Here is a 22742-nt window from a genome sequence, read left to right as displayed (position 1 = left end):
GACTCACATCAGAGCCCTGAATCACAGAGGACGCTAGGGCAGAGAGACCGAGGGACAGCGGCTGACCAAAACTACGGCCAGCCAAAGATTGGCCGCTACAGACAAAGAGGTATCGAAACGGATAAGAGATAAAGTCATCGAAGCAGAGTCGGAGGAGCAGTAAGATGAGGCTGGGAACCTGGAGAGAAACAGGCCCAGGAACAGTGGAACAAAAGACGGCAGGTAGCGAAACAGGCAGAGACAAAGAGACAGAGACACAAAGAATGAGGCGGCCGGAAAGACTCTGGACAGGTCGACAGCCCTACAAAGGCCAGGCTCAGGGAGAGGCTGAAGAAGAAGCCCTGTTCCCATCCTGGTGGGGCCTGGTTGGAGCTGTGTTACCGGGTTCCCAGGCCCCAAGAGCAAGATCCCAGTATCCGCACTCTGGAAGGGCTTAGTTTTGGGGTGGAGTGTCTGGAGGTGTCTTCAGCCCCTCTGCCAATGATGGTGGGGGTAACTGTGGTTTGTGTATTAATTCACACTTATTAGCATCTTAGTGCTAAGCCAAGAGTTGGGGATAAATTGTTGAAACACTTGCAAGATTTGCCCTTGGAGAGCTCCTAGTTTAAAGGAGCAAGTACACAAATCACTGAAATTAGAGAATTTAGCCAGGCCTGGTGGCCTGCCTCTGCAATCCCAACTAGGAGGATTCCCTGAACCTGGGAGTTCAAGGATACAGTGAGCCATGATCATACCACTGTACTCCATCCTGGGCAAACTGGGCTGAGCCCAGTGGCTCATGCCTGTAATCCCTTTGGGAGGCCAAGGTGAGAGGATCACTTGAGGACAGTAGTTCGAAACCAGCCTGGGCAAAAAAGTGAGACCTTGTCTCTACAAAAAAAACAAAAAATTAGCTGCACATCGTGGCGCATGTCTGTGGTCCTGGCTACACTGGAGATTGAGGCAGGAGGATGACCTGAGCCCAGGAGGTTGAGGCTGCAGTGAACCACGTTTGTGATACTCCAACCTGGGCAACAGAGCGAGACCCTATCTGAAAAAAAAGAGACCGTTAAGGGTATTAAAGAGCCACTGGGCTCGGCCAGGCACAGTGGCTTTTGCCTGTAATCTCAGCACTTTGGGAGGCTGAGGCAGGCAAATCACCTGAGGTCAGGAGTTTGAGACCAGCCAGGCCAAACCCTATCTCGACTAAAACTACAAAAATTAGTCAGGTGTGATGGCACGGGCCTATAATCCCAGCTACTCAGGAGGCTGAGGCAGGCAAATCACCTGAGGTCAGGAGTTTGAGACCAGCCAGGCCAAACCCTATCTCGACTAAAACTACAAAAATTAGTCAGGTGTGATGGCACGGGCCTATAATCCCAGCTACTCAGGAGGCTGAGGCAGGAAAATCGCTTAAACCTGGGAGATGGAGGTTGCAAAGAGCCGAAATCGTGCCACTGCGCTGCAGCCTGGGTGACAGAGACTTGGTCTCCAAAAAAAAAAAAAAAAAAAAAAAAGTTACATTGACTAATTCAAGATAGTGTGGGAGAACAGCAAGGGTTCTACTTTGTAGGAATAAGTTTCTGTGTGCCTGGGATGCGTGGATGTTAACACTGACAGAAACAGGGACCACAAATCAGCACCTACTGATCACTAGCTAATATCTAGACATCGTCCTGGGCCCTGGAAATACAAAGAAACTCCTCAGGGAGCTCTTCACCCAATAGGAGATGGAGTTGTACAGATGGTGCGACAGGTTCTATATTGACTGTATGAACAAAATGTTATAGGAGTGTAGTGCAGAGAGAGATACCTTCTGTAGAGTTCAGTGGCTGCAGATGCTGTCTTTATAAAACCATTCATGCAGTTTCATTCTTGGCCTTGTCACTCAACTGCTATTTCACTTTAGGGAGGTTACTTACGCTTCTGTTTCTCAAACTGTAACATAGGGATGATAACAGCTGCTTTGAATGGTTGAGGATGAATATGTGTAAAGCATTTAGCAAAAAAGTATCAGCTATTACTCTAATTGGTTTGATTTCAGAAAAGTTCAGAGTCTGCTTGGAGTGGGGGCTGGATAAACAACTCCAGGCAGAGGGAATGAAATGAACAGTGGGCCACACACTAATTGAAAACCTAATATGGGCCAGGCATGGTGGCTCACGCCTGTAATCCCAACACTTTGGGAGGGTGAGGTGGGCAGGTCTCTTGAGTCTAGGAGTTTGAGACCAGCTTGGCCAACATGGTGGAACCCCATCTCTACAAAAGATATAGAAAAATTAGCTGGGAGTGCTGGCTCACACCTGTAGTCCCAGCTACTCGGGAGGCTCAGGTGCAGGATTGCTTGAGCCTGGGAGGTAAAAGTTGTGGGGAGCTGAGATCATGCCACTGTACTCCAGCCTGGGAGACAGAGCAAGATCCTATAAAAAAAAAAAAGAAAAAAAGAAAAAAAGAAAAGAAAACCTAAGGCCAGGCTCAATGGCTCACGCCTGTAATCCCAGCACTTTGGGAGGCTAAGGTGGGCAGATCACCTGAGGTCAGGAGTTCGAGACCAGCCTGGCCAACATGGTGAAACCCCATCTCTACTTAAAAATATAAAAATTAGCTAGGTATGGTGGCGCACACCTGTAATTCCAGCTACTCGGGAGGCTGACGCAGGAGAATCACTTGAGTGCAGGAGCCAGAGGTTGCAGCCAGCCAAGATCATAGTACTGCACTCCAGCCCGGGCAACAGAACGAAATTCTGTCTCAAAAAAAAAAAGAAAAAAAAGAAAACCTAATGTGTGCTAGAAGCTTGAGATCCAAAGATGACTATGGATTATGACTTATTCTCAGAGGGGAAAATAGAGAATAGTTCTGTTTCTGGTTTTTTTTTTGAGGTGGAGTTTTGCTCCTGTTGCCCAGGCTGGAGTGCAATGGCACGATCTCAGCTCACTGAAACCTCCATCTCCTGGGTTCAAGTGATTTCTCCTGCCTCAACTTCCCAAATAGCTGGGATTACAGGCATGCCCCTCCATGCCCGGCTAATTTTGTATTTTTAGTAGAGACAGCGTTTCGCCATGTCGGTCTGGCTGGTCTCAAACTCCCGACCTCAGGTGATCTGTCTGCCCTCAGCCTCCCAGAGTGCTGGGATTACAGGCATGAGCCACCTCGCCTGGCTTGAATAGTTGTTTTAATATTCTATGAGTTTACATAATAGGAAAGCAATGACAGATGAAGACAGAGTATAAGTTTATTCGGCCAGGTGTGGTGGCTCATGCCTGTTAATCCCAGCACTTTGGGAGGCCAAGACAGTCGGATCATGAGGTCAGGAGATAGAGACCATCCTGGCAAACACGCTGCAACCCCATCTGTACTAAAAATGCAAAAAATTAGTAGGGCATGGTGGCACGTGCTTGTAGTCTCAGGTACTCAGAGGGGCTGAGGCAGGAGAATCGCTTGAATCCGGGAGGCAGATGTTGCAGTGAGTCAAGATCACGACACTGCACTCCAGCCTGGTGACAGAACGAGACTCTGACTCAAAAAAAAAAAAAAAAAAAAAAAGAATGTCTATTCATTTCCTGGGTATCCATCAGGTACCAGGTACTTGTGCTGGGAAATAGAATAGTATAAATGGTCAGCCTGCCTGCCGTACTTACTTGCTACCTAACTTTGACTTTCAGAGGACAAAGCCTAGAGTTATTAGATCTGAACTTGAATTCATGTCTAAAGAAAGATATAGAAGTCCCTCAGGGATGCAAGGGGGAGGGGCAGAGGTAACTATGAAAACATAATGGCAAGATGAAGAAAAACGAATCCAGTCTGGGCATAGTAGCTCACGCCTGGAATCCCAGTGCTTTGGGAGGCTCAGGCAGAAGAATCACTTGAAGTCAGGAGTTCGGGACCAGCCTGGCCAACATAGTGAGAACGCATCTCCAGAAAAAAAAAATAGAGTTAGCCAGGGATGGTGGTGCAAATATGTAGTCCCAGCTACTTGGGAGGCAGAAGTGAGCCCAGGAGTTCAAAGCTACCGTGAGCTATGATCGCACCACTGCATTCCAGCCTGGGCAACAGAACAAGACCTTGTCTCTAAAAATAAAAGAACGAATCCAAATTACTAAATAATTAAATAGGAAGAGAGTTGTCCACCACACACTGCCCTATATGAAACTCAGGGTACAACCTTCCTTTGTTGAAGCAAATGAGTCCCAAATATCATGTGAATGATTGGCCATGATTAATTGGAATTAATAAGCAGGTAAATAGGCCGGGCACGGTGGCTCAAGCCTGTAATCCCAGCACTTTGGGAGGCCGAGGCGGGTGGATCACGAGGTCAAGAGATCGAGACCATCCCGGTCAACATAGTGAAACCCCGTCTCTACTAAAAATATAAACAATTAGCTGGGTGTGGTGGCACGTGCCTGTAATCCCAGCTACTCAGGAGGCTGAAGCAGGAGAATTGCCTGAACCCAGGAGGCGGAGGTTGCGGTGAGCCGAGATCGTGCCATTGCACTCCAGCCTGGGTAACAAGAGCGAAACTCTGTCTCAAAAAAAATAAATAAATAAGCACGTAAATGGATTATGGTGTCACTGTTAATTCATATAAACTCTACATTTAACAAAATGACCAAGCAAGAGCCTTTTTTTGCAGGGCAATTGGTTTGTTGTTGTTGTTGTTTTTTACCTTTTCCTTTTTTTAGAGATGGGGTCTCCCTATGTGGGCCAGGCTGGAGTGCAGTGGCTTTTCACAGGCACAATCCAACTACTGATCAGCACGGGAGTTTTGACCTGCTCCGTTTCCGACTTGGGCTGGTTCACCCCTCCTTAGGCAACCTGGTGGTTCCCCGCTCCCAAGAGCGTCAACATACCGATGCAGAACTTAGTGCGGACACCCGATCGGCATAGCGAACTACAGGCCAGAATTCTTGGGCTCAAGTGATCCTCCAGCCTCAGCCTCCCGATTAGCTGGGACTACAGGCACGCACCACTGCACCTGGCTTATTTTTCTTTTTCTTTTGAGACGGAGTCTCACTCTGTTGCCCAGGCTGGAGTGCAGTGGTCCGATCTTGGCTCACTTTACCTCCACCTCCCGAATTCAAGTGATTCTCTTGCCTCGACCTCCCATGTAGCTGGGATTACAGGTGTATGCCACCACACCTGGCTAATTTTAGTATTTTTTTTTTAGTAGAGATAGGGTTTCACCATGTTGGCTAGAGTGGTCTTGTACTCCTGACCTCAGGTGATCCACCTGCGTTGGCCTCCCAAAGTGCTGGGATTACAGGCCAAGAGCCATCACTCCCGGCCTGTTTTTTGTTTTTGTTTTTGTTTTTTTAAGAAAGTAACTAGAAATTGTTTTTTTTGAGACAGAGTCTCACTCTGTCGCCACTGCACCCAGCTTGGCATAATATGTACAAATGCCTTAAATATATAACTTCCTGGGTCAGGTGCAGTGGCTGTAATCTCAGCACTTGGGGAGACTGAGATGGGAGGATTGTGTGAGTTTAGGAGTTCAAAGCCAGCCTGGGCAACATAGCAAGAACTTGTCTCTACTAAAAGTCAGAAAGGCTAACTGAGTATGGTGGTGTGCACCTGTGGTCCCAGCTTAAAAAAAAAAAAAGTACATGTACATGTATCATAGGAAGATGTAGAGAATACAAGAAGTGACAAAAGCAGATTTCCAAAGTTATGGTGCGACCCTATTTTTTTTTTTTTTTAGACAGAGTCTTGCTCTGTTGCCCAGGCTGTAGTGCAAAGGCACGATGTCTGCTCACTGTAGCCTCTGCCTCCCGCTACCTCAGCCTCCTGCGTAGCTGTGATTACAGGCATGTGCCGCCATGCCCAGCTAATTTTTGTGTTTTTGGTTGAGACTGGGTTTCACCATGTTGGTCAGGCTGGTCTTGAACTCCTGATCTCGTGATCCACTGGATCATGTGATCTGCTGGGATTACAGTTGTGAGCTACCGCCCCCAGCCACATTTTATAATTTTTCTATGAGGGCATGTGTTGGTTGTATCATAAATAGATACATTATTTCTTTTTTAGACAAGATCTCACTGTGTCACCCATCCTAAAGTGCAGTGATGCCATAATGACTCACTGCAGCTTCAAACTCCTGGGCTCAAGTGATCCTCCTGCCTCAGCCTCCCAACTATCTGGGACAACACCCAGCTAATTTTTTTTTTTTTTTTTTTTTTTTTTTTTTTTGTAGAGACAGAGTCTCACTGTGTTGCTCACTCTGGTCTCAAACTCCAGGCCTCAAGTGATCCTCCCACCTTGGCCTCCCAAAGTGCAGAGATTACAGACATGAACCACTGCCAGGTCTACATGTTTTTATTTTTATTATTTTATTATTTTTTATTTTATCTTTTTTATTTTTATTTTTATAGATATGGGGTCTTACTATGTTGACCAGCCTGGTCTTGTTCTCCTGGCCTCAAGCAGTCCTCCCACAGCACTGGGATTACAGGCGTGAGCCACCATGCCCAGCCTTTTTTTCTTGTAACATGTTATTCTTTTAAAGGCTTTTGAACAACTCAGAGAACAGTTGATCAGGGTCCGAACCCAAAGTGGGTTAATGTCATGGAGGGTGTAAAGAAAAGGGGACCAAATTTGTCTGATGGATAGGCGGGACTTGGAAACACTTGTGGGGAGGAGGGTCGGAGCAGTTCAGAATTTTAACTAAGACCATAGAGATGCTCAGCCTGACGCAGGAGGAAGGCAGTCGTGGAGTGCTCAGGGGTACCATGATCCCCGCCCTTTGCTTATTTTATTTTATTTATTTATTTTTGAGATGGAGTTTCACTCTGTTACCCAGGTTGGAGTTTAGTAGCGCAATCTCAGCTCACTGCAACCTCCGCCTCCTGGATTCGAGCAATTCTCCTGCCTCAGCCTCCAGAGTAGTTGCGATTACAAGCAGGCCCCCCAACACCCAGCTAATTTTTGTATTTTTAGTAGAGATGGGGTTTCACCGTGTTGGCCAGGCCGGTCTCAAACTCCTGACCTCAAGTGATCTGCCCGCCTTGGCCTCCCAAAGTGCTGGGATTACAGGTGTGAGCCACCGCGCCCGGCCTCCCTTTTTTCTTTTTCTTTCTTTTGTTTTTGAGATGGAGTTTCATTCTTGTTGCCCAGGCTGGAGTGCAATGGTGCAATCTCAGCTCACCACAACCTCCGCCTCCTGGGTTCAAGGGATTTTCTGCCTCTGCCTCCAGAATAGCTGGGATTATAGGCATGCACCACCACATCCAGCTAATTTTGTATTTTCAGTAGAGATGGGGTTTCTCCATGTTGATCAGGCTGTCTTGAACTCCTGGACTCTCGACCTTGAGTTATCCACCCTTGGCCTCCCAAAATTCTGGGATTACGGGCGTGAGCCACCACGCCCGGCATGCCTAGCTAATTTTTTAAAATTTTTTGTAGAGATGGTTGGAGGCCATGTCCCTCTGTTGCCCAGGCTGGTCTGAGCTCCTTGGCTCAAGCAGTCCTCCCACCTCTGCCTCCTAAAGTGCTGAGATTACAGGCGTGAGCCACCTTGCCCGGCCTGGGAACCGGTTTTATTTTTATTTATTTTTTAGAAGAAAAAAAAGAAAAAGAGAAAGAAAGAAAAATAATAATTTTAAAAACTGAAGAAGAGGAAGAAAGAGGCAGAGAAAGAGGGAGAGAGAACGGGGTGTTGCTTTATTGCCTGGGCTAGAATGCAATCTAAAAATGGGTTTGCCTATAATTGTGCTTAATAATAAAGACGTGAAAAAAAATTAAAATGAGGGAAGAAAATAACAAACAAGCAGCCAACCAATATTTCATTTAAACCTGTAAATAGGTGTTATGTGGTACCGATAAGAGTGTCTATTTTGTGTATTTAAAGTGGAGAGTTCTGTAAATGTTAATTGTTTATTTGTTCCAGATCTGAGTTCAAATCCTGGATATCGTTGTTAATTTTCTGTCTTATTGATCTGTCTAATACTGATGTTGAAGTCTCCCACTATTATTGTGTGGGAGTCTAAGTCTCTTTATAAATCTTGTATGTCTGGGTATTCCTGTATTGGGTGCGTATATATTTAGGATCTTTAGCTCTTCTTGTTGCATTGATCCTTTTATCATTACGTAATGTCCTTTTTTGCTTCTTATGATCTTTGTTGCTTTGAAGGCTATTTTATCAGAGGCAAAAATGGCAACTCCTGCTTTTTATTTATTTATTTTTGCTCTCCATTTGGTTGGTAAATCTTTCTCCATCCCTTTATTTTGAGTCTTTGTGTATCATTGCATGTGAGATGGGTCTGAATGCAACACACCGATGGGTTTTGGCTTTTTTTTGCCTCTCTGTGTCTTTGGATTGGGAGATTTAGTCGATTTAAATTTAGAATTAATATATGTGAGCCAGGCGCAGTGGCTCATGCCTGTAATCCCAGCACTTCGGGAGGCCGAGGCAGGTGGATCACGAGGTCAAGAGATCGAGACCATCCTGGTCAACATGGTGAAACCCCGTCTCTGCTAAAAATACCAAAAAGTAGCTGGGCATGGTGGGGTGTGCCTGTAATCCCAGCTACTTGGGAGGCTGAGGCAGGAGAATTGCCTGAACCCAGGAGGCGGAGGTTGTGGTGAGCCGAGATCGCGCCATTGCACTCCAGCCTGGGTCACAAGAGTGAAAGAAACTCCGTCTCAATAATAATAATAATAATAATAATAATAATAAATGTGAGTTTAATACTGCCATTTAATGTTAGCTGGCTGTTTTGCCCATTAGTTGATGTAAATTCTTGATTATGTTGTTGCTTTTTACTTTTTGGTATTTTTTAGAAAGGCTGATACTGGTTGTTCCTTTCTATGTGTAGTGGTTCTTTCAGAAGCTCTTGTAAAGCAGGCCTGGTGGTGATGAATTCTCTGAGTGCTTGCTTGTTCACAAAAGATTTTATTTTTCCTTCACTTATGAAGCTTAATTTGGCTGGATGTAAAATTCTGGGTTGAAAGTTCTTTTCTTTAAGGATGTTGAATAGTGGCCCCCACTCTATTCTGGCTTATAGGGTTTCTGCTGAGAGATCTGCTGTGAGTCTGATAGGCTTCCCTTTGTGGGTAACCTGACCTTTCTCTCTGGCTGCCCTCAGTATTTTCTCCTTCATTTCAACCCTGGTGAATCTGGCGATTATGTGCCTTGAGGTTGGTCTTTTTGAGGAATATCTTTTTGATGTTCTCTTTTTTTTTTTTTTTTTTTTTTTTTTTTTTTTTTTTTTTTTGAGACGGAGTTTCGCCCTTGTTACCCAGGCTGGAGTGCAATGGCACGATCTCGGCTCACCGCAACCTCTGCCTCCTGGGTTCAAGCAATTCTCCTGCCTCAGCCTCCTGAGTAGCTGGGATTACAGGCACGTGCCACCATGCCCAGCTAATTTTTTGTATCTTTAGTAGAGACGGGGTTTCACCATGTTGACCAGGATGGTCTCGATCTCTTGACCTTGTGATCCACCCGCCTCGGCCTCCCAAAGTGCTGGGATTACAGGCTTGAGCCACCGTGCCCGGCCCTTTGATGTTCTCTTTTTGATGTTCTCTGTATTACCTGGAGTTGAATATTTTCCTGCCTTGCAAGATTGGGAAAGTTTTCCTGAATAATATCCTGAAGCTTATTTTCCAGCTTGGATTGATTCTCTTTGTCACATTCAGGTACACCTATCAAACGTAGATTAGGTCTTTTCACATGGTCCCATATTTCTTGGAGACTTTGCTCGTTCCTTTTTTTTTTTGAGACGGAGTTTCACTCTTGTTACCCAGGCTTGAGTGCAATGTCACGATCTCGGCTCACTGCAACCTCCGCCTCCTGAGTTCAGGCAATTCTCCTGCCTCAGCCTCCTGAGTAGCTGGGATTATAGGCACGCGCCACCATGCCCAGCTAATTTTTTTGTATTTTTAGTAGAGACGGGGTTTCACCATGTTGACCAGGATGGTCTCGATCTCTTGACCTCGTGATCCACCCGCCTCGGCCTCCCAAAGTGCTGGGATTACAGGCTTGAGCCACTGCACCCGGCCTGCTCGTTCCTTTTTATCCTTTTTTCTCTAATCTTGTCTCCTCGTTTTATTTCATTAAGTTGGTCTTCGACCTCTGATATCTTTTCTTCTGCTTGATCAATTTGGCTGTTAAAACTTGTGCATACTTTGCGAAGTTCTTGTGTTTTTCAGCTCCATTAATTCACTTACATTCCTCTCTAAATTGTGTATTCCTGTTAACATTTCGTCAAACGTTTTTTAATAGTTCTTAGTTTCTTTGTATTGGGTTAGAACAAGTTCTTTTAATTCCCAGAAGTTTCTCATCATCCACCTTTTGAAACCTGCTTCTGATAATGGAACACACTCATTCTCCATCAGGCCTAGTTCTGTTGCTGATGAGGAACTATGATCCCCTGTAGAGGGAGAGGTGTTCTGGTTTTGGGTATTCTCAGCCTTTTTAGGCTGGTTTCTTCCCTTTGTTTTAGATTTATCCATCTGTGGTCTTTATAATTACCATCTTTGTAATTGGGTTTCTGAGTGGATGTCCAACTTTGTTGATTCCTAGTGCTAAAATCTGAGCAACCCACTGCGCCAGCCAAAACTGCAGCGTTAAGATTGATGGTGCTTTTCTGACTCTGCACCAAGGACCGCTGCACCAAGGCAGCGGCAAAACTGCCTCGCCAGCTATAAGAGTCGTGCTGGTGACCCATCGGGCTCCTCCACTGGGAATCTCCTGGTGTGTAAGCAACAAAAATTCGTCTGAAAGTGTGGCATCCTCTCGTTCTCTGCGCTTTCACTGGGAGCTACAATTCTGAGCTGCTAGTGATCAACCATCTTGGATCTCTCCCATGGGAACCGTTTTGTTTTGTTTTGTTTTGTTTGAGAGGAAGTTTCGCTCTTGTTACCCAGGCTGGAGTGCAATGGCGCGATCTCGGCTCACCGCAACCTCCGCCTCCTGGGTTCAGGCAATTCTCCTGCCTCAGCCTCCTGAGTAGCTGGGATTACAGGCACGCGCCACCATGCCTAGCTAATTTTTTGTATTTTTAGTAGAGACGGGGTTTCACCATGTTGACCAGGATGGTCTCGATCTCTTGACCTCGTGATCCACCTGCCTCGGCCTCCCAAAGTGCTGGGATTACAGGCTTGAGCCACCGCGCCCGGTGGGAACCGTTTTTTAACCAGCTCATCCAAACCTTCATCTCCACCAGCACAGTGGCTCAGGCCTGTAATCCCAGCCCTTGGGAGGCTGAGGCGGGCAGATCACTTGAGGTCAGGAGTTCGAGACCAGCCTGGCCAACATGGTGAAACCTTGTCTCTACTAAAAATACAACAATTCGCTGGGTGTGGTGCTGAGTACCTGTAATCCCAGCTACTCAGGAGGCTGAGGCAGGAGAAGCACTTGAACCCGGGAGGTGGAGGTTGCAGTGAGCCAAGATCACACCACTGCACTCCAGCCTGGGAAACAGAGTGAGACTCCATCTCAAAAAAAAAAAAAAAAAAAACCAAAACCTCCTTCATCTCACCTGCTAACAAAAGCAGTCTGCTTTCTTCCCGTCTGCACATATCCCATGTCTTACCACTGTGATGGGGCTGCAGTGGGACTTGGAATCCAGATGTGTGAAGAATGGAGGGGTTGAAGGTGCATGGAGGGGTGATGGGACAAGGGGTCCAGGAGGTGGTAACCCCAAGTTTCTTGGCCTTGGTCTTCCCTACCTCTCTGGGACTGGGCCAGCTTAAGCATCTCAGCTGCCTCTTCTGCCCGCCCCCTTGTTAGCCGCAGTCAACTTCCTGCCCCACCACAGGAAGTGGGGCGAGACAGCAGGTGCAGTGACGGCTGGCGGAGCCATGGTAAGTCCTTAAGCCCAGAAACCTGGGCATCTTGGCCCCCAACCCCCTATACCCAGGGTCACAGACCCTGCTGACTCTTCCTAGCCCAAGAGCTCAAGTGATCCTGGGGGACCCTGCCTGCCATTGCCAACAGCTTCATATTGTGCACCCCCATCCACAGGACAAGGAGTACGTGGGTTTTGCTGCCCTCCCCAACCAGCTGCATCGCAAGTCCGTCAAGAAGGGGTTTGACTTCACACTCATGGTGGCAGGTCTGGGGATTTTGGAGAGGGAACTGTGGAGGGGATGTCCTTAGGAGACCCTTGCTGTCCTCTCCCGTGACCAGTGGGGCCTGTTCTGTCCACAGGGGAGTCAGGCCTAGGGAAATCTACCCTCATCAACAGCCTGTTCCTCACCAACCTCTATGAGGATCGCCAGGTGCCAGAGGCCAGTGGTAAGTCCCTCGACACCCTCTACAGGCAGTCCCCTGTTCCTGGGTCACATCCTAGTCTTTTCCATCTGGGGACTCGGGTAGCTGACTTTTTTTCTGAGACCTTTCTTCCCTGGAAAATGGGTGCAGGCAACTGTGAAATTGACAAAGGAAATTAATCCTGCCTCAGAGCCTCCCTGGATCCCTGACCTCTCTCCCATCCCAAAGCTCGCTTGTCACAGACTCTGACCATTGAGCGCCGGGGTGTGGAGATCGAGGAGAGGGGTGTGAAGGTGAAGCTGACCCTGGTGGACACGCCTGGCTTTGGGGACTCGGTGGACTGCTCTGACTGGTGAGGAGGAGACAGAGGCTCAGCCTTTCACCGTGGTGACTCCCTGGAGACCAAGGGGTCAGTTATAGAGCTGGTTTGTTCTGGTTCCCTATCCCAAAAGGTGGTATCTGTTTCGGAGGGCCACGGGTCCCTGTGCTTCTTGAGGACTCACATAGGCCCCACCAGTTCCCTTTAATGTCTTTGGATGAAGCCAAATAAATGTTTTACTCTCACAGTCCTGGCTAGCCTCACCCCCTGCCCTCTGGCCTTTGATCTCTGACTTCATGTCCTCTCCCAACACCCAGCTGGCTTCCTGTGGTGAAATTCATCGAGGAGCAATTTGAGCAGTACCTTAGGGATGAGAGTGGCCTGAACAGGAAGAACATCCAGGACTCCCGAGTCCACTGCTGCCTCTACTTCATCTCACCCTTCGGCCGGGGGTCTGGTGGGGGAATCCTGGGGGTTGGGGCATTTAGGGAGGCCTAGGGGCTGGGGGTCTTTGTGCCCTGAGGCTGGGCACTGACCAATCCCTGCGTGCAGGCTCCGGCCCCTAGACGTGGCCTTCCTCCGGGCAGTACACGAGAAAGTCAACATTATCCCAGTCATTGGCAAAGCGGATGCCCTGCTGCCCCAGGAAACCCAGGCCCTCAAGCAGAAGGTGTGAGTAATGACCTCTGACCTTTAACCCCAAGTGAGGCCAAAAGTCACCACCAAACATAACATGATTTCAGCTTAGACATCTTTGATCTTGGAGTGGCCTTTTTGGAGCACGGTGTGTCAGGCTAGACTGTAGCAGCTTCTGAGGAAGGCACGTGGTAAGCTGCCAGCGTAGCCATGTCTCTGAAGGCTCAAAACAGGCGAGATACGAAGCCTCTGGGATAGATGCTTGGCTAAGGCCTATTTGAGGGCAGAAGCATAGACACGAGGACATGGTGACTTCCCTCTGGCCCCTACCTTGTGTCTTCAGCACCCTTTCCTACCGTTTATGCCTATGTCTCTCTTGACCTCTGTCTTTTTTGTTTGTTTTTTGGAGATAGAGTCTCACTCTGTGGCCCAGGCTGGAGTACAGTGGCATACCACTGCAGCCTCAAACTTGTAGGCTCAAGTGATCCTCCTGCCTCAGCCTCTTGAGTAGCAGGAATTACAAATGTGCACCACCATGCCTGGCTAACTTAAAAAATATTTTTTTGGCTGGGCACGGTGGCACACACCTGTAATCTCAGCACTTTGAGAGGCTGAGGTTGGAGGATTGCTTGAGCTGAAGAGTTCAAGATCAGCCTGGGCAACATGGCAGAACCCCATTTCTACAAAAAGTACAAAAATTAGTCATGTGTGGTGATGTGCACCTATAGTCCCAGCTACTCGGGAGGCTGAGATGGGAGAATCACTTGAGCCTGGGAGACTGAGGCTGCAATGAACCAAGATGGAGCCACTGCACTCCAGCCTGGGTGACAGAGTGAAACCTTGCTTCAAAAAATATATATATATATATATTTTTTTAAGAGATGGGATCTAGCTATATTTCCCAGATTTCTCCTGATCTCTTAATGTCTGCCCCATCTTAGAATTTTGTTTCTCACTGTCTGAGGTTTTAATTTTGGTCTTCCTGTACGTCCATCTCTCCCCATCTGTGTCTTTTATGGCTTTCTCTCTATCTCTGACCACCCAGTATCTCTGTGTCTCACTGTCTCTGGCCACGCAATGGTTGTCATTGTGGCCTGTTTCACACTGTCTCTGTATGTTTCCCGAGATCCGGGATCAGCTGAAGGAAGAGGAGATCCACATCTACCAGTTCCCTGAATGTGACTCTGACGAAGATGAAGACTTCAAGAGGCAGGATGCGGAGATGAAGGTGTGGGAGACAAAGAAGGAAGGGGGTACGGGGTGTGGTGGCTCACGCCTGTAATCCCAGCACTTTGGAGGCTGAGGAGGGCGGATCCTTTGAGGTCAGGAGTTCTAGACCAGCCTGGGCAACATGCTGAGACCCCTTGCCTCTACCAAAAATACAGATATTATCGAGGCATAATGGCAGGTGCCTATAATTCCAGCTACTTGGGAGACGGAGGCAGGAGAATCACTTGAACACTCCAGCCTGGGCAATGGATCAAGACCAAGTCTCAAAAAAAAAGAAAGAAAAAAGAAAAGAAAAAGTGAAAAAAAAAAAAAAAAGGGAGGGGTGGGAAGCAGAGGAGGCGGGTGTGGAGGCTGAAGCTGGGAAAGAGTTTCTGCCATGTGGGCCAGGAGTGACACCTGCCCCCTGCCCTCCAGGAAAGCATCCCTTTTGCAGTTGTGGGTTCCTGCGAGGTGGTGAAGGATGGCAAGAACCGACCAGTGAGGGGACGCCAATACTCTTGGGGGACCGTGGAGGGTGAGTGAGGACAAGCAGGGGTCCTGTGGCAGAAGGGAGCTCGGGGCTTCTGGGTCAGGCGCACTCAACATGTGAGGTTGGGGTGGATCCTAGGAGGAAAGGGGGGGGGTCTTTGGGCTGCAGATTGTGGACCCTCCTATAGAGTGGCAGCAGGACTTCCTTGTAGACCCGACCCTGCGGGTGGGTTGGACTTGAAACTCCCTGATGTTCGCTGCTCCGCCGCCCCCTTCCCCCTCCAACCTCCCAGTGGAGAACCCACATCACTGCGATTTCCTGAACCTGCGACGAATGCTGGTGCAGACACACCTGCAGGACCTGAAAGAGGTGACGCACGATCTGCTTTACGAGGGCTACCGGGCCCGCTGCCTACAGAGCCTGGCCCGGCCTGGGGCTCGCGATCGAGCCAGCCGCAGGTGAGAGCCGGGGCCGACAGTCTTGGAGCCTCCAAGGTCCCGCCTCACCCAGGACCCGGTCCTCACCACCCGTGACCCCACCTTCACCACTCAGACCTCTCACTCCCCACCCCCTTTGCCTTCGGCCCTAACCTCAGGGACCTGGCTCCGCCTCCTAGACCCCAACCTCGCCCCAGGCCCTGCCTCCTGGGTCTCTCTCACAACCTCAGGCCCGGTTCCTGATTCCTGTCCCCTTCCCACTGCCCTGCAGCAAGCTTTCCCGCCAGAGCGCCACGGAGATTCCGCTGCCCATGATGCCTCTGGCGGACACCGAGAAGCTGATCCGCGAGAAAGACGAAGAGGTGAGCACGCACCTCGCTTCTCCCCGACCGAGGCCCCAGGTCCCTTTCTGGCCTCGCCGGGTCACCGCCTGCAATCTCGCCCCGCACAGCTGCGCCGCATGCAAGAGATGTTGGAGAAGATGCAGGCCCAGATGCAGCAGAGCCAAGCCCAGGGCGAGCAGTCAGACGCCCTCTGAGGCCCCGCCCCGCCCGGCCTTACCTCGCTTCCGCCTTCAGTCGGCCTCTTGTCCAATCCCCGCGCCCCACACTGCCCAGCGCCTAATCCCGGACGCCCGCGGGTGCCGCCCCCGCTCTGGCTCGGGGGAGGGTCTCCGAGCCCGGATCAGAAGCCCCGCCCCTGCCCCGCCCAGACAGACCCCGCCCACTTCCCGAGCAGAGCCTGCGGCTCAGTCCCTGACCGCGGCACTCTTTCGGGGTCGCCCCTCTTCTCCCAGGCTCTGTCTTCAATAAAAACAGCTTCCCGCAGCCACGCGAGACTTCTCCTTCCTTGCGGAAACAGGCGGCAGCCGTAGATTGTAGGACCGCCCCCTCCGCAGGCCTCCAGGCCACATCGCTCCATTTGTGGGGTGCTCCCTTAGGGGTGGGCCGCGTCTGGGCCCAGCCTCCAACCTGAGGCTCTTGTGCAAACACACTGAAGGCATTGCCGATAAGAAAGAAAGACCAGTTGTATTTTATTGGGAGCCGGACGGGGGTCGGGCCGGCCGGAAGCGTCGGCCAGGGAGGCCCGCGGGGGCCCCTACTCCTGGTCCTTGGCGTCGCCGTGCGTAATGACGTAGCAGATGTTCTTGTAGTCAACGTTGCCGCCCACGTCGGGTGGGAAGGCCGCCCACATGTTCCTGATCTGGGGAAAGACGCAGGGGCGTCTCGCACCGGCCCTTAGGCTCCCCGGCCCTTGCCCCTTCACTTCTCCAGCCCGACCCGCCCCTACTCACCTCCTCCTGGGAGAAGCGGTCACACTGCGTGGTCAGCAGCTCCTCCAGGCTGGAGAGAGGTGACACACGGGGAGTTGCAATTGGATTCCTGGTTCCTTTCAACTCTCTCGCACCTCATGCCCGCACCTCATGCCCGTTGCTAGCCCCAGCCTCCCCAAAACCCGGTCACTCTACTTCCTCATTGCCCTCCCAGAGGTTCTCTTTTGCCCTCTCCGCCCACATTTGCTGTGGAAATGCAATCTTACCGCCCATTACCACAATCCCAACTACTCCCTTACCTCTGACAGTGCCTAACCCTTCATAGGAATTTTTATTTCTTTGTTTGTTCTGAGACAGGGTCTTGCCCTGTCGCCCAGGCTGGAGTGCAGTGGTTTGATCATAGGTCACTGCAACCTGGAACTCCTGGGCTCAAGGGATCTAACTCCTTCAGCCTCCAGAGTAGCTGAGACTACAGGTGTTTGCCACCGCGCTCGCGATTTTCTTTCTTTCTTTTTTTTTTTTGGATACAGAGTTTCACTATTGTGTCCCAGGCTAGAAGGCAGTGGCTTGATTTCGGCTCACTGCAACCTCCGCCTCCAGGATTCAAGCGATTCTCATGTCTCAGCCTCCGGAGTAGCTGGGACTACAGGTACCTGCTACCATGCCCAGCTAATTATTATATTTTTAGTAGAGACTAGGTTTCACCGTGTTGGCCACGCTGGTTTTGAACTCCTGACCTCACGTGATCCACCTGTCTTGGCCTCCCAAAGTGCTGGGATTACAGAAACAAGTCACTGCGCCTGGCCAGCCCGCGAATTTTTAAATTAAGCTTTTAGAAACAGGGTCATGCTATGTTGCCCAGGCTGCTCTCAAACTCCTGGCCTCAAGCCAATCCTGCCTCTGCCTTCCAAACCACTGAGATTATATAAGCCTATCCTCCTGTATCTGCCTTCCAAAATACTGAGCCACAGCTCCCAGCCTTGGTAGGAATTTAAAGGAGGCTTTCAGTGTGGGAGCAGCTGGTGGAGTGAGGGGAAGGGGAGGAAGGGTTGGGGGACCAATGCTCACAACTGCTTCTTGATGGTGCCCTTTCCCTCAGGGTCCAGGACCTTGAAGGCTCCAGTGATCACATCCTCAGGGTCAGCACCTGTGGGGGTCAGAGGGCACATGAAGCTGATGGGTCCCTGAAGGGTCTGGGGAAAAGGCAGCTGGGGCCTTAGACACAGAACACTCCACTCACCCTTGAGCTTCTCCCCGAACATGGTCAGAAAGACGGTGAAGTTGATGGGACCGCTGGCTTCCTTCATCATGGCATCTATCTCCTCATTCTTCACATTGAGGCGGCCTGGTGGGGGAAGCATAGGCTGGAGTAGGCTTCTGAGGCCGGGGCTGTGCTTCCCACTAATTCAGACGTTCCCATCCATTTTTTCAGCTGGGTAGACTGAGGCCCAAGGTGGAGTTGACAGGGCCGGAACGCAAGGCAACTGAATTTCCTCGACTCTGCAGCCTTGAATATTCCCACCTGGGGTAGTGGGCTCACCCATGGCTGCGAAGGTGTCCCGAAGGTCCTCCTTGTCGATAATGCCATCACGGTTCTGGTCAATCACGGTGAAGGCCTGGGCAGGGCCGGGATGGGTAGGGTTAGGTCTCCCATGGCCCAACCTCAGCATCCCTACCCCAGGCAGATCAGATGCTGGCTCCTAGCCAGCTGTCCTCTTCTACCCCAAGCAGGGAGGGGAGGAAGGAATTCTAAACCTTTCCCCTCCTTCAAACAGGTGCACATTCCAGGGAGAGGGCGGGAGTGAGGGTTGCATTTGGTCAGCCTTTCAGTTTCCCCTGTCCCCTCACTCACCTCCTTGAACTCCTGGATCTGAGTCTGGTCAAACATGGAGAAGACATTGGAGCTTCCGCCCTCTACTGCCCTTCTCTTGGCTTTCTTGGGTGCCTGGAGGGTGAGGGTTGAACAAAGGGGCCCATGGACCAGTCCTTCCACTTCTCTGGGGGCAATGGATTAGATTCAGAATTCTTTGAGTCCTAGTTCCCAAAACAATTCTTTGGCCTGAGTCTCCCCTTCCTTGGGGACCTCTTTGCTGAGGGGACCTGCTTTGATTGCATTCCCCAAATTCCCACCGGTGGCTCCTGGGCCTCTTATCTCTTCATTCCCCACAAAGAATGGAAGCTTCCTTCTCTTCTCAGTGGTCTGAACCAGGTTCCTCTGAGCCCCAGACTTGCTGTGTGACCCCAACCACTTATTTGCCCTGTTTGAGCCTCTACTTTCTTTTCCTTCCTTCCTTCCTTCCTTCCCTCCCTCCCTCCCTCCCTTCTTCCTTTTTCTTTCTTTCTTTTTTTTTTTTTGAGACGGAGTTTCGCTGATGTTACCCAGGCTGGAGTGCAATGGCGCGATCTCGGCTCACCACAACCTCCGCCTCCTGGGTTCAGGCAATTCTCCTGCCTCAGCCTCCTGAGTAGCTGGGATTACAGGCACGCACCACCATGCCCAGCTGATTTTTTGTATTTTTAGTAGAGATGGGGTTTCACCACATTGACCAGGATGGTCTCGATCTGTTGACCTCATGATCCACACGCCTCGGCCTCCCAAAGTGCTGGGATTACAGGCATGAGCCACCGCGCCCAGCCCTTTCCTCTTTCTTTCTTTTCTTTTCTTTCTTTTCTTTCTTTCTTTCTTTCTTTCTTTCTTTCTTTCTTTCCTTCCTTCCTTCCTTCCTTCCTTCCCTTTCTTTCGTGTTGTCTTTCTGTTGTTTTTTTTTTTTTTTTTTTTTGAGAGTCTCACTCTGTCACCCATGCTGTAGTGCAGTGCTTCGATCTCGGCTCATTGCAACCCCTGCCTCCCCGGTTCGAGCAAATCTAACACCCTGAGCCTCTGGAGTAGCTGGGATTACAGGCATCCATCACCATACCTGGCTAATTTTTATATTTTTAGTAGAGACAGGATTTTGCCATGTTGGCCAGGCTCGTCTCAAACTCCTGGCTTCAAATGATCTGCCCACCTCAGCCTCCCAAAGTGCTGGTATTACAGGCATGAGCCACAGCACCTGGCCTGAACTTCTACTTTCCTATTTGTAAAATGGGATATGAGTTATTGCCTGTGTGGTGCCAGAGGGCTTTAGGAAAATGGAGTGCAGGAAGGATGGAACAGGTTTTGAAAGGGACTGGGCCCCTGTGAGTCGAATGTCTGGGCAGATTATCATTGATTGGATCCTTCAGGCTATTACACATTCTATTTTCCATCAGTGATGCTGAGAAAGAGATGACCATCCTTTTAACTTTTTGTTGGACTGGGAACCGGCAACTTTCTTTCAAAGGGTGAGGCTGCCCTGAGGTCTAACGGATTTGGGCAGGGGTTGGAGGATTGTCACTCACCATGTCTTCAGTCTCCGGGGGGCAAGGCAGCGGCTCCGGTGGGAAAGAAGCAGGGAGTCAGCATGGGGCAGTCCCTCTGGGGTTATATAGTCCTGCCCCAGGGAGCCCTTAACATACCAAGGTAACCTTAGCCCTGTGGGTACCCACCCCAGATACCAAAATAGCCCAGCTCAGGGCCTCTCCTTTCTTGGAGGGCTTGCAACAGCTGGAGCCCAGGGGGAGTGGGGGGTGGGGGGAGAAGCAGGTCTTAGGATGCATGTCTCACTGAGGCCTGGGCAAGAAGGGATATTCTTTCTCCCAAAGAGGGGCTGGAATGTGCCAGAGTTTAGGGTGGACCCAACCCAAGGCAGTGTTCTGGGAGAGAAATGAACCACATCCTATACTCCTGTGTGGGGTCGGGGGGGCTCAGATTTAAACCCAGTAAACTTCCGGGTGTAGTGGTTTACCCCTGTAATTCCAGCACCTTGGGAGGCTGAGGCAAGAGGATTGCTTGAGGCCAGAAGTTCAGGACCAGCCTGGCCAACATAGTGAGACCCCTGTCTCTTTTTTTTTTTTTTTTTTTTTGAGACAGTCTTGCTCTGTCGCCCAGGCTGGAGTGCAGTGATGTGATCTCAGCTCACTGCAACCTCCGTCTCCCAGGTTCAAACATTTCTCTTGCCTCAGCCTTCCAAGTAGCTGGGATTACAGGTGCACACCATCACGCTCCACCAATTTTTTTTGTATCTTTAGTAGAGACCAGGTTTCACTGTGTTGACCGGGGTGGTCTCGATCTTCTGACCTCATGATTCACCCACTTTGGCCTCCCAGAGTGCTGGGATTACAGGCGTGAGCCACAGTGCCTGTTCCCCTGTCTCTGTTTTATTTATTTATTTATTTGAGACAGAGTTTCACTCTTGTTGCCCAGGCTGGAGTGCAATGGCACGATCTCGGCTCACCACAACCTCCGCCTCCTGGTTTCAAGTGATTCTCCTGCCTCAGCCTCCAGAATAGCTGGGATCACAGGCATGTGCCACCACACCGAGCTAATTTTGTATTTTTGGTAGAAATGGGGTTTCACCATGTTGCCCAGGCTGGTCTCGAACTCCTGACCTCTGATGATCTGCCCTCCTCAGCCTCCCAAAGTGCTGGGATTACAGGCATGAGCCACTGCTCCTGGTCCTCTATTTTAAATTAATAAAATAAACCTAGTAAACACGTATTGTATGCACACAGTGTGCCACGTGCTAGGCCAGGCTTTGTGGGTGCACTTTGGCAGACACAATCCCTCCACCTCCACATGGTGGACTTCATAGTCAAGTGTATGTATATGTGGAGGTGGTGGGAAAGAGCCATCTGTGGAAGCTGGGGGATCAGCTACCTCCCTTCAAAGAGAGGGGAATTTTTGTTTTTTTGAGATGGAGTCTTGCTTGTCACCCAGGCTGGAGTGCAGTGGCAAGTGATTCTTCTGTCTCAGCCTCCCAAGTAGCTGGGATTACAGGCACATGCCACCACACCAGGCTAATTTTTTGTATTTTTAGTACAGATAAGATTTCACCATGTTGGCCAGGCTGGTCTTGAACTCCAGACCTCAGGTGATCCACCCACCTCGGCCTCCCAAAGTGCTGGGATTACAGGTGTAAGCCACCGTGCCTGGCCAAGAGGGGGATTTTTTGAGGAGAGATGCTCTGTGGTCTCAGGTTTTGTGCTGAGCCTTGGTTTCCCTTCTGTAAAAGGGAGATGTAGTTCCCATCCCTCAGAACTTGCATTATAACTAATAATTATCCCTGCCTTGCTGGAACTTATAGTCTAGCCATAGAGATAGGAATGAATGCAGAAACGGACACAGCAGCTGGTCAGGAGTGCAGAAGTGGAGGGCATGGCGGCCCTGTCTAGGAGTATGGGAGTGGCTTAACGAGGGCCAGGGAGTCAGGTGCAGGCGGAGGAACAGGTGTGCTCGATAGAGGGCATGGCCTAGGCAGAGGCCTGGAGAGTGGAAGATCAGAGGTGTTCAGGTTGCCAGAATTGTGATGGGGCTGGTGACCAGCCCCTGAGGGCCCTTGAAAGCCAGGCACAGGGCGGAGACCCTGGGTAACCTTGGAAAGGTTTCATGCAGAAGGGCATGGTCTAGTATGAGTCTAGAATCTTTTCTCTGGGTACTGGTGTGGAGGCTGGAAATCAGGAGGGAGGCAAAGACCCTAATCAGACAGCCAGCTGACCACCTTCTCTGAGGTGGCTTGATGGCTAGTGGCAGCTTGCTTCATTTTGGCCAAGAGCTAGCTTGGCTGATTGTGTGACTTTGATGTACCCTCTCTTTTCCCTCTGGGCCTCAGTAGCCCAGTCTTCTCCATGCAGCAGAAGTCTGAGAAAATAGTGGCTGAGGAAGCCCCAGGTTGGCAAAGACAACCATCTCCTTCTCCTCCTGCTCCCTCTATGACCTAATGTCCTGAGGAGGATGCCTCCCCCTTCCTCCTCCCCCAGCCCCATACCAGTGCCTCTAAGACATTTTCTTTTCTGGGCACTGAGGCCCAGCCACCTGTTGTCTCTAAGAAGAGAGAAGGAGCCACCCTAAACTTAGCAGCTGGCCTTAGCCTCCCACACCAGCCCCTCCCTGCCTCAGATGGCAGCTGCCTCACCTTATAGGGTTACCATGGGGGTCGAGGCCGGGGGGGTTCACTTATTACTGGGTTCTGGGAGAGGAGGAGGACTCCAAAAAGGGGAATGGGAGGAGTGTTGAGGAAGCTTGGGTCAAATGGAAGATGAAGGTGAGAAGGAGATGAGACACTGAATGGGAATTGACAGGACTTTCGGCTGAGTTGGCAGTGAGGGAGCTTAGA

The 22742-nt window shown here is 50.1% G+C and overlaps 2 protein-coding genes across 3 annotated transcripts; one reads left to right on the top strand and one right to left on the bottom strand.

Annotated features, from left to right (window-relative positions):
* Positions 1 to 11433: 11433 nt before the first annotated feature.
* On the top strand, positions 11434 to 16109 carry SEPTIN1 (septin 1). Of its 2 annotated transcripts, XM_010340684.3 has the most exons (12): positions 11434 to 11559; positions 11702 to 11775; positions 11936 to 12026; positions 12122 to 12208; positions 12413 to 12536; positions 12821 to 12955; positions 13056 to 13173; positions 14266 to 14367; positions 14784 to 14883; positions 15131 to 15296; positions 15547 to 15637; positions 15727 to 16109. In XM_010340684.3, the coding sequence occupies exons 1-12, from the start codon at positions 11496 to 11498 to the stop codon at positions 15811 to 15813; spliced, it is 1239 nt and encodes a 412-aa protein (XP_010338986.1). In that variant the 5' UTR covers positions 11434 to 11495; the 3' UTR covers positions 15814 to 16109. The 2 variants fall into 2 exon arrangements, with proteins under 2 accessions (XP_010338986.1, XP_010338985.1); XM_010340683.3 differs by lacking the exon at positions 11434 to 11559 and having other exon boundaries at positions 11590 to 11775.
* A 175-nt stretch (positions 16110 to 16284) lies between these two features.
* MYL11 (myosin light chain 11) lies at positions 16285 to 20038 on the bottom strand. The gene is made up of 7 exons (XM_003930083.3): positions 19930 to 20038; positions 18401 to 18493; positions 18089 to 18164; positions 17789 to 17893; positions 17617 to 17695; positions 16570 to 16618; positions 16285 to 16478 (listed from the first exon to the last, which is right to left on the bottom strand). The coding sequence occupies exons 1-7, from the start codon at positions 19930 to 19932 to the stop codon at positions 16374 to 16376; spliced, it is 510 nt and encodes a 169-aa protein (XP_003930132.1). The 5' UTR covers positions 19933 to 20038; the 3' UTR covers positions 16285 to 16373.
* Positions 20039 to 22742: the final 2704 nt, after the last annotated feature.

The sequence above is a fragment of the Saimiri boliviensis genome, chromosome 12 (assembly GCF_048565385.1).
Source record: "Saimiri boliviensis isolate mSaiBol1 chromosome 12, mSaiBol1.pri, whole genome shotgun sequence".
Lineage (NCBI taxonomy): Eukaryota > Metazoa > Chordata > Mammalia > Primates > Cebidae > Saimiri > Saimiri boliviensis.
Note: the sequence above shows the minus strand (reverse complement) of the source record. Positions and strands in the feature narration are given on the sequence as shown.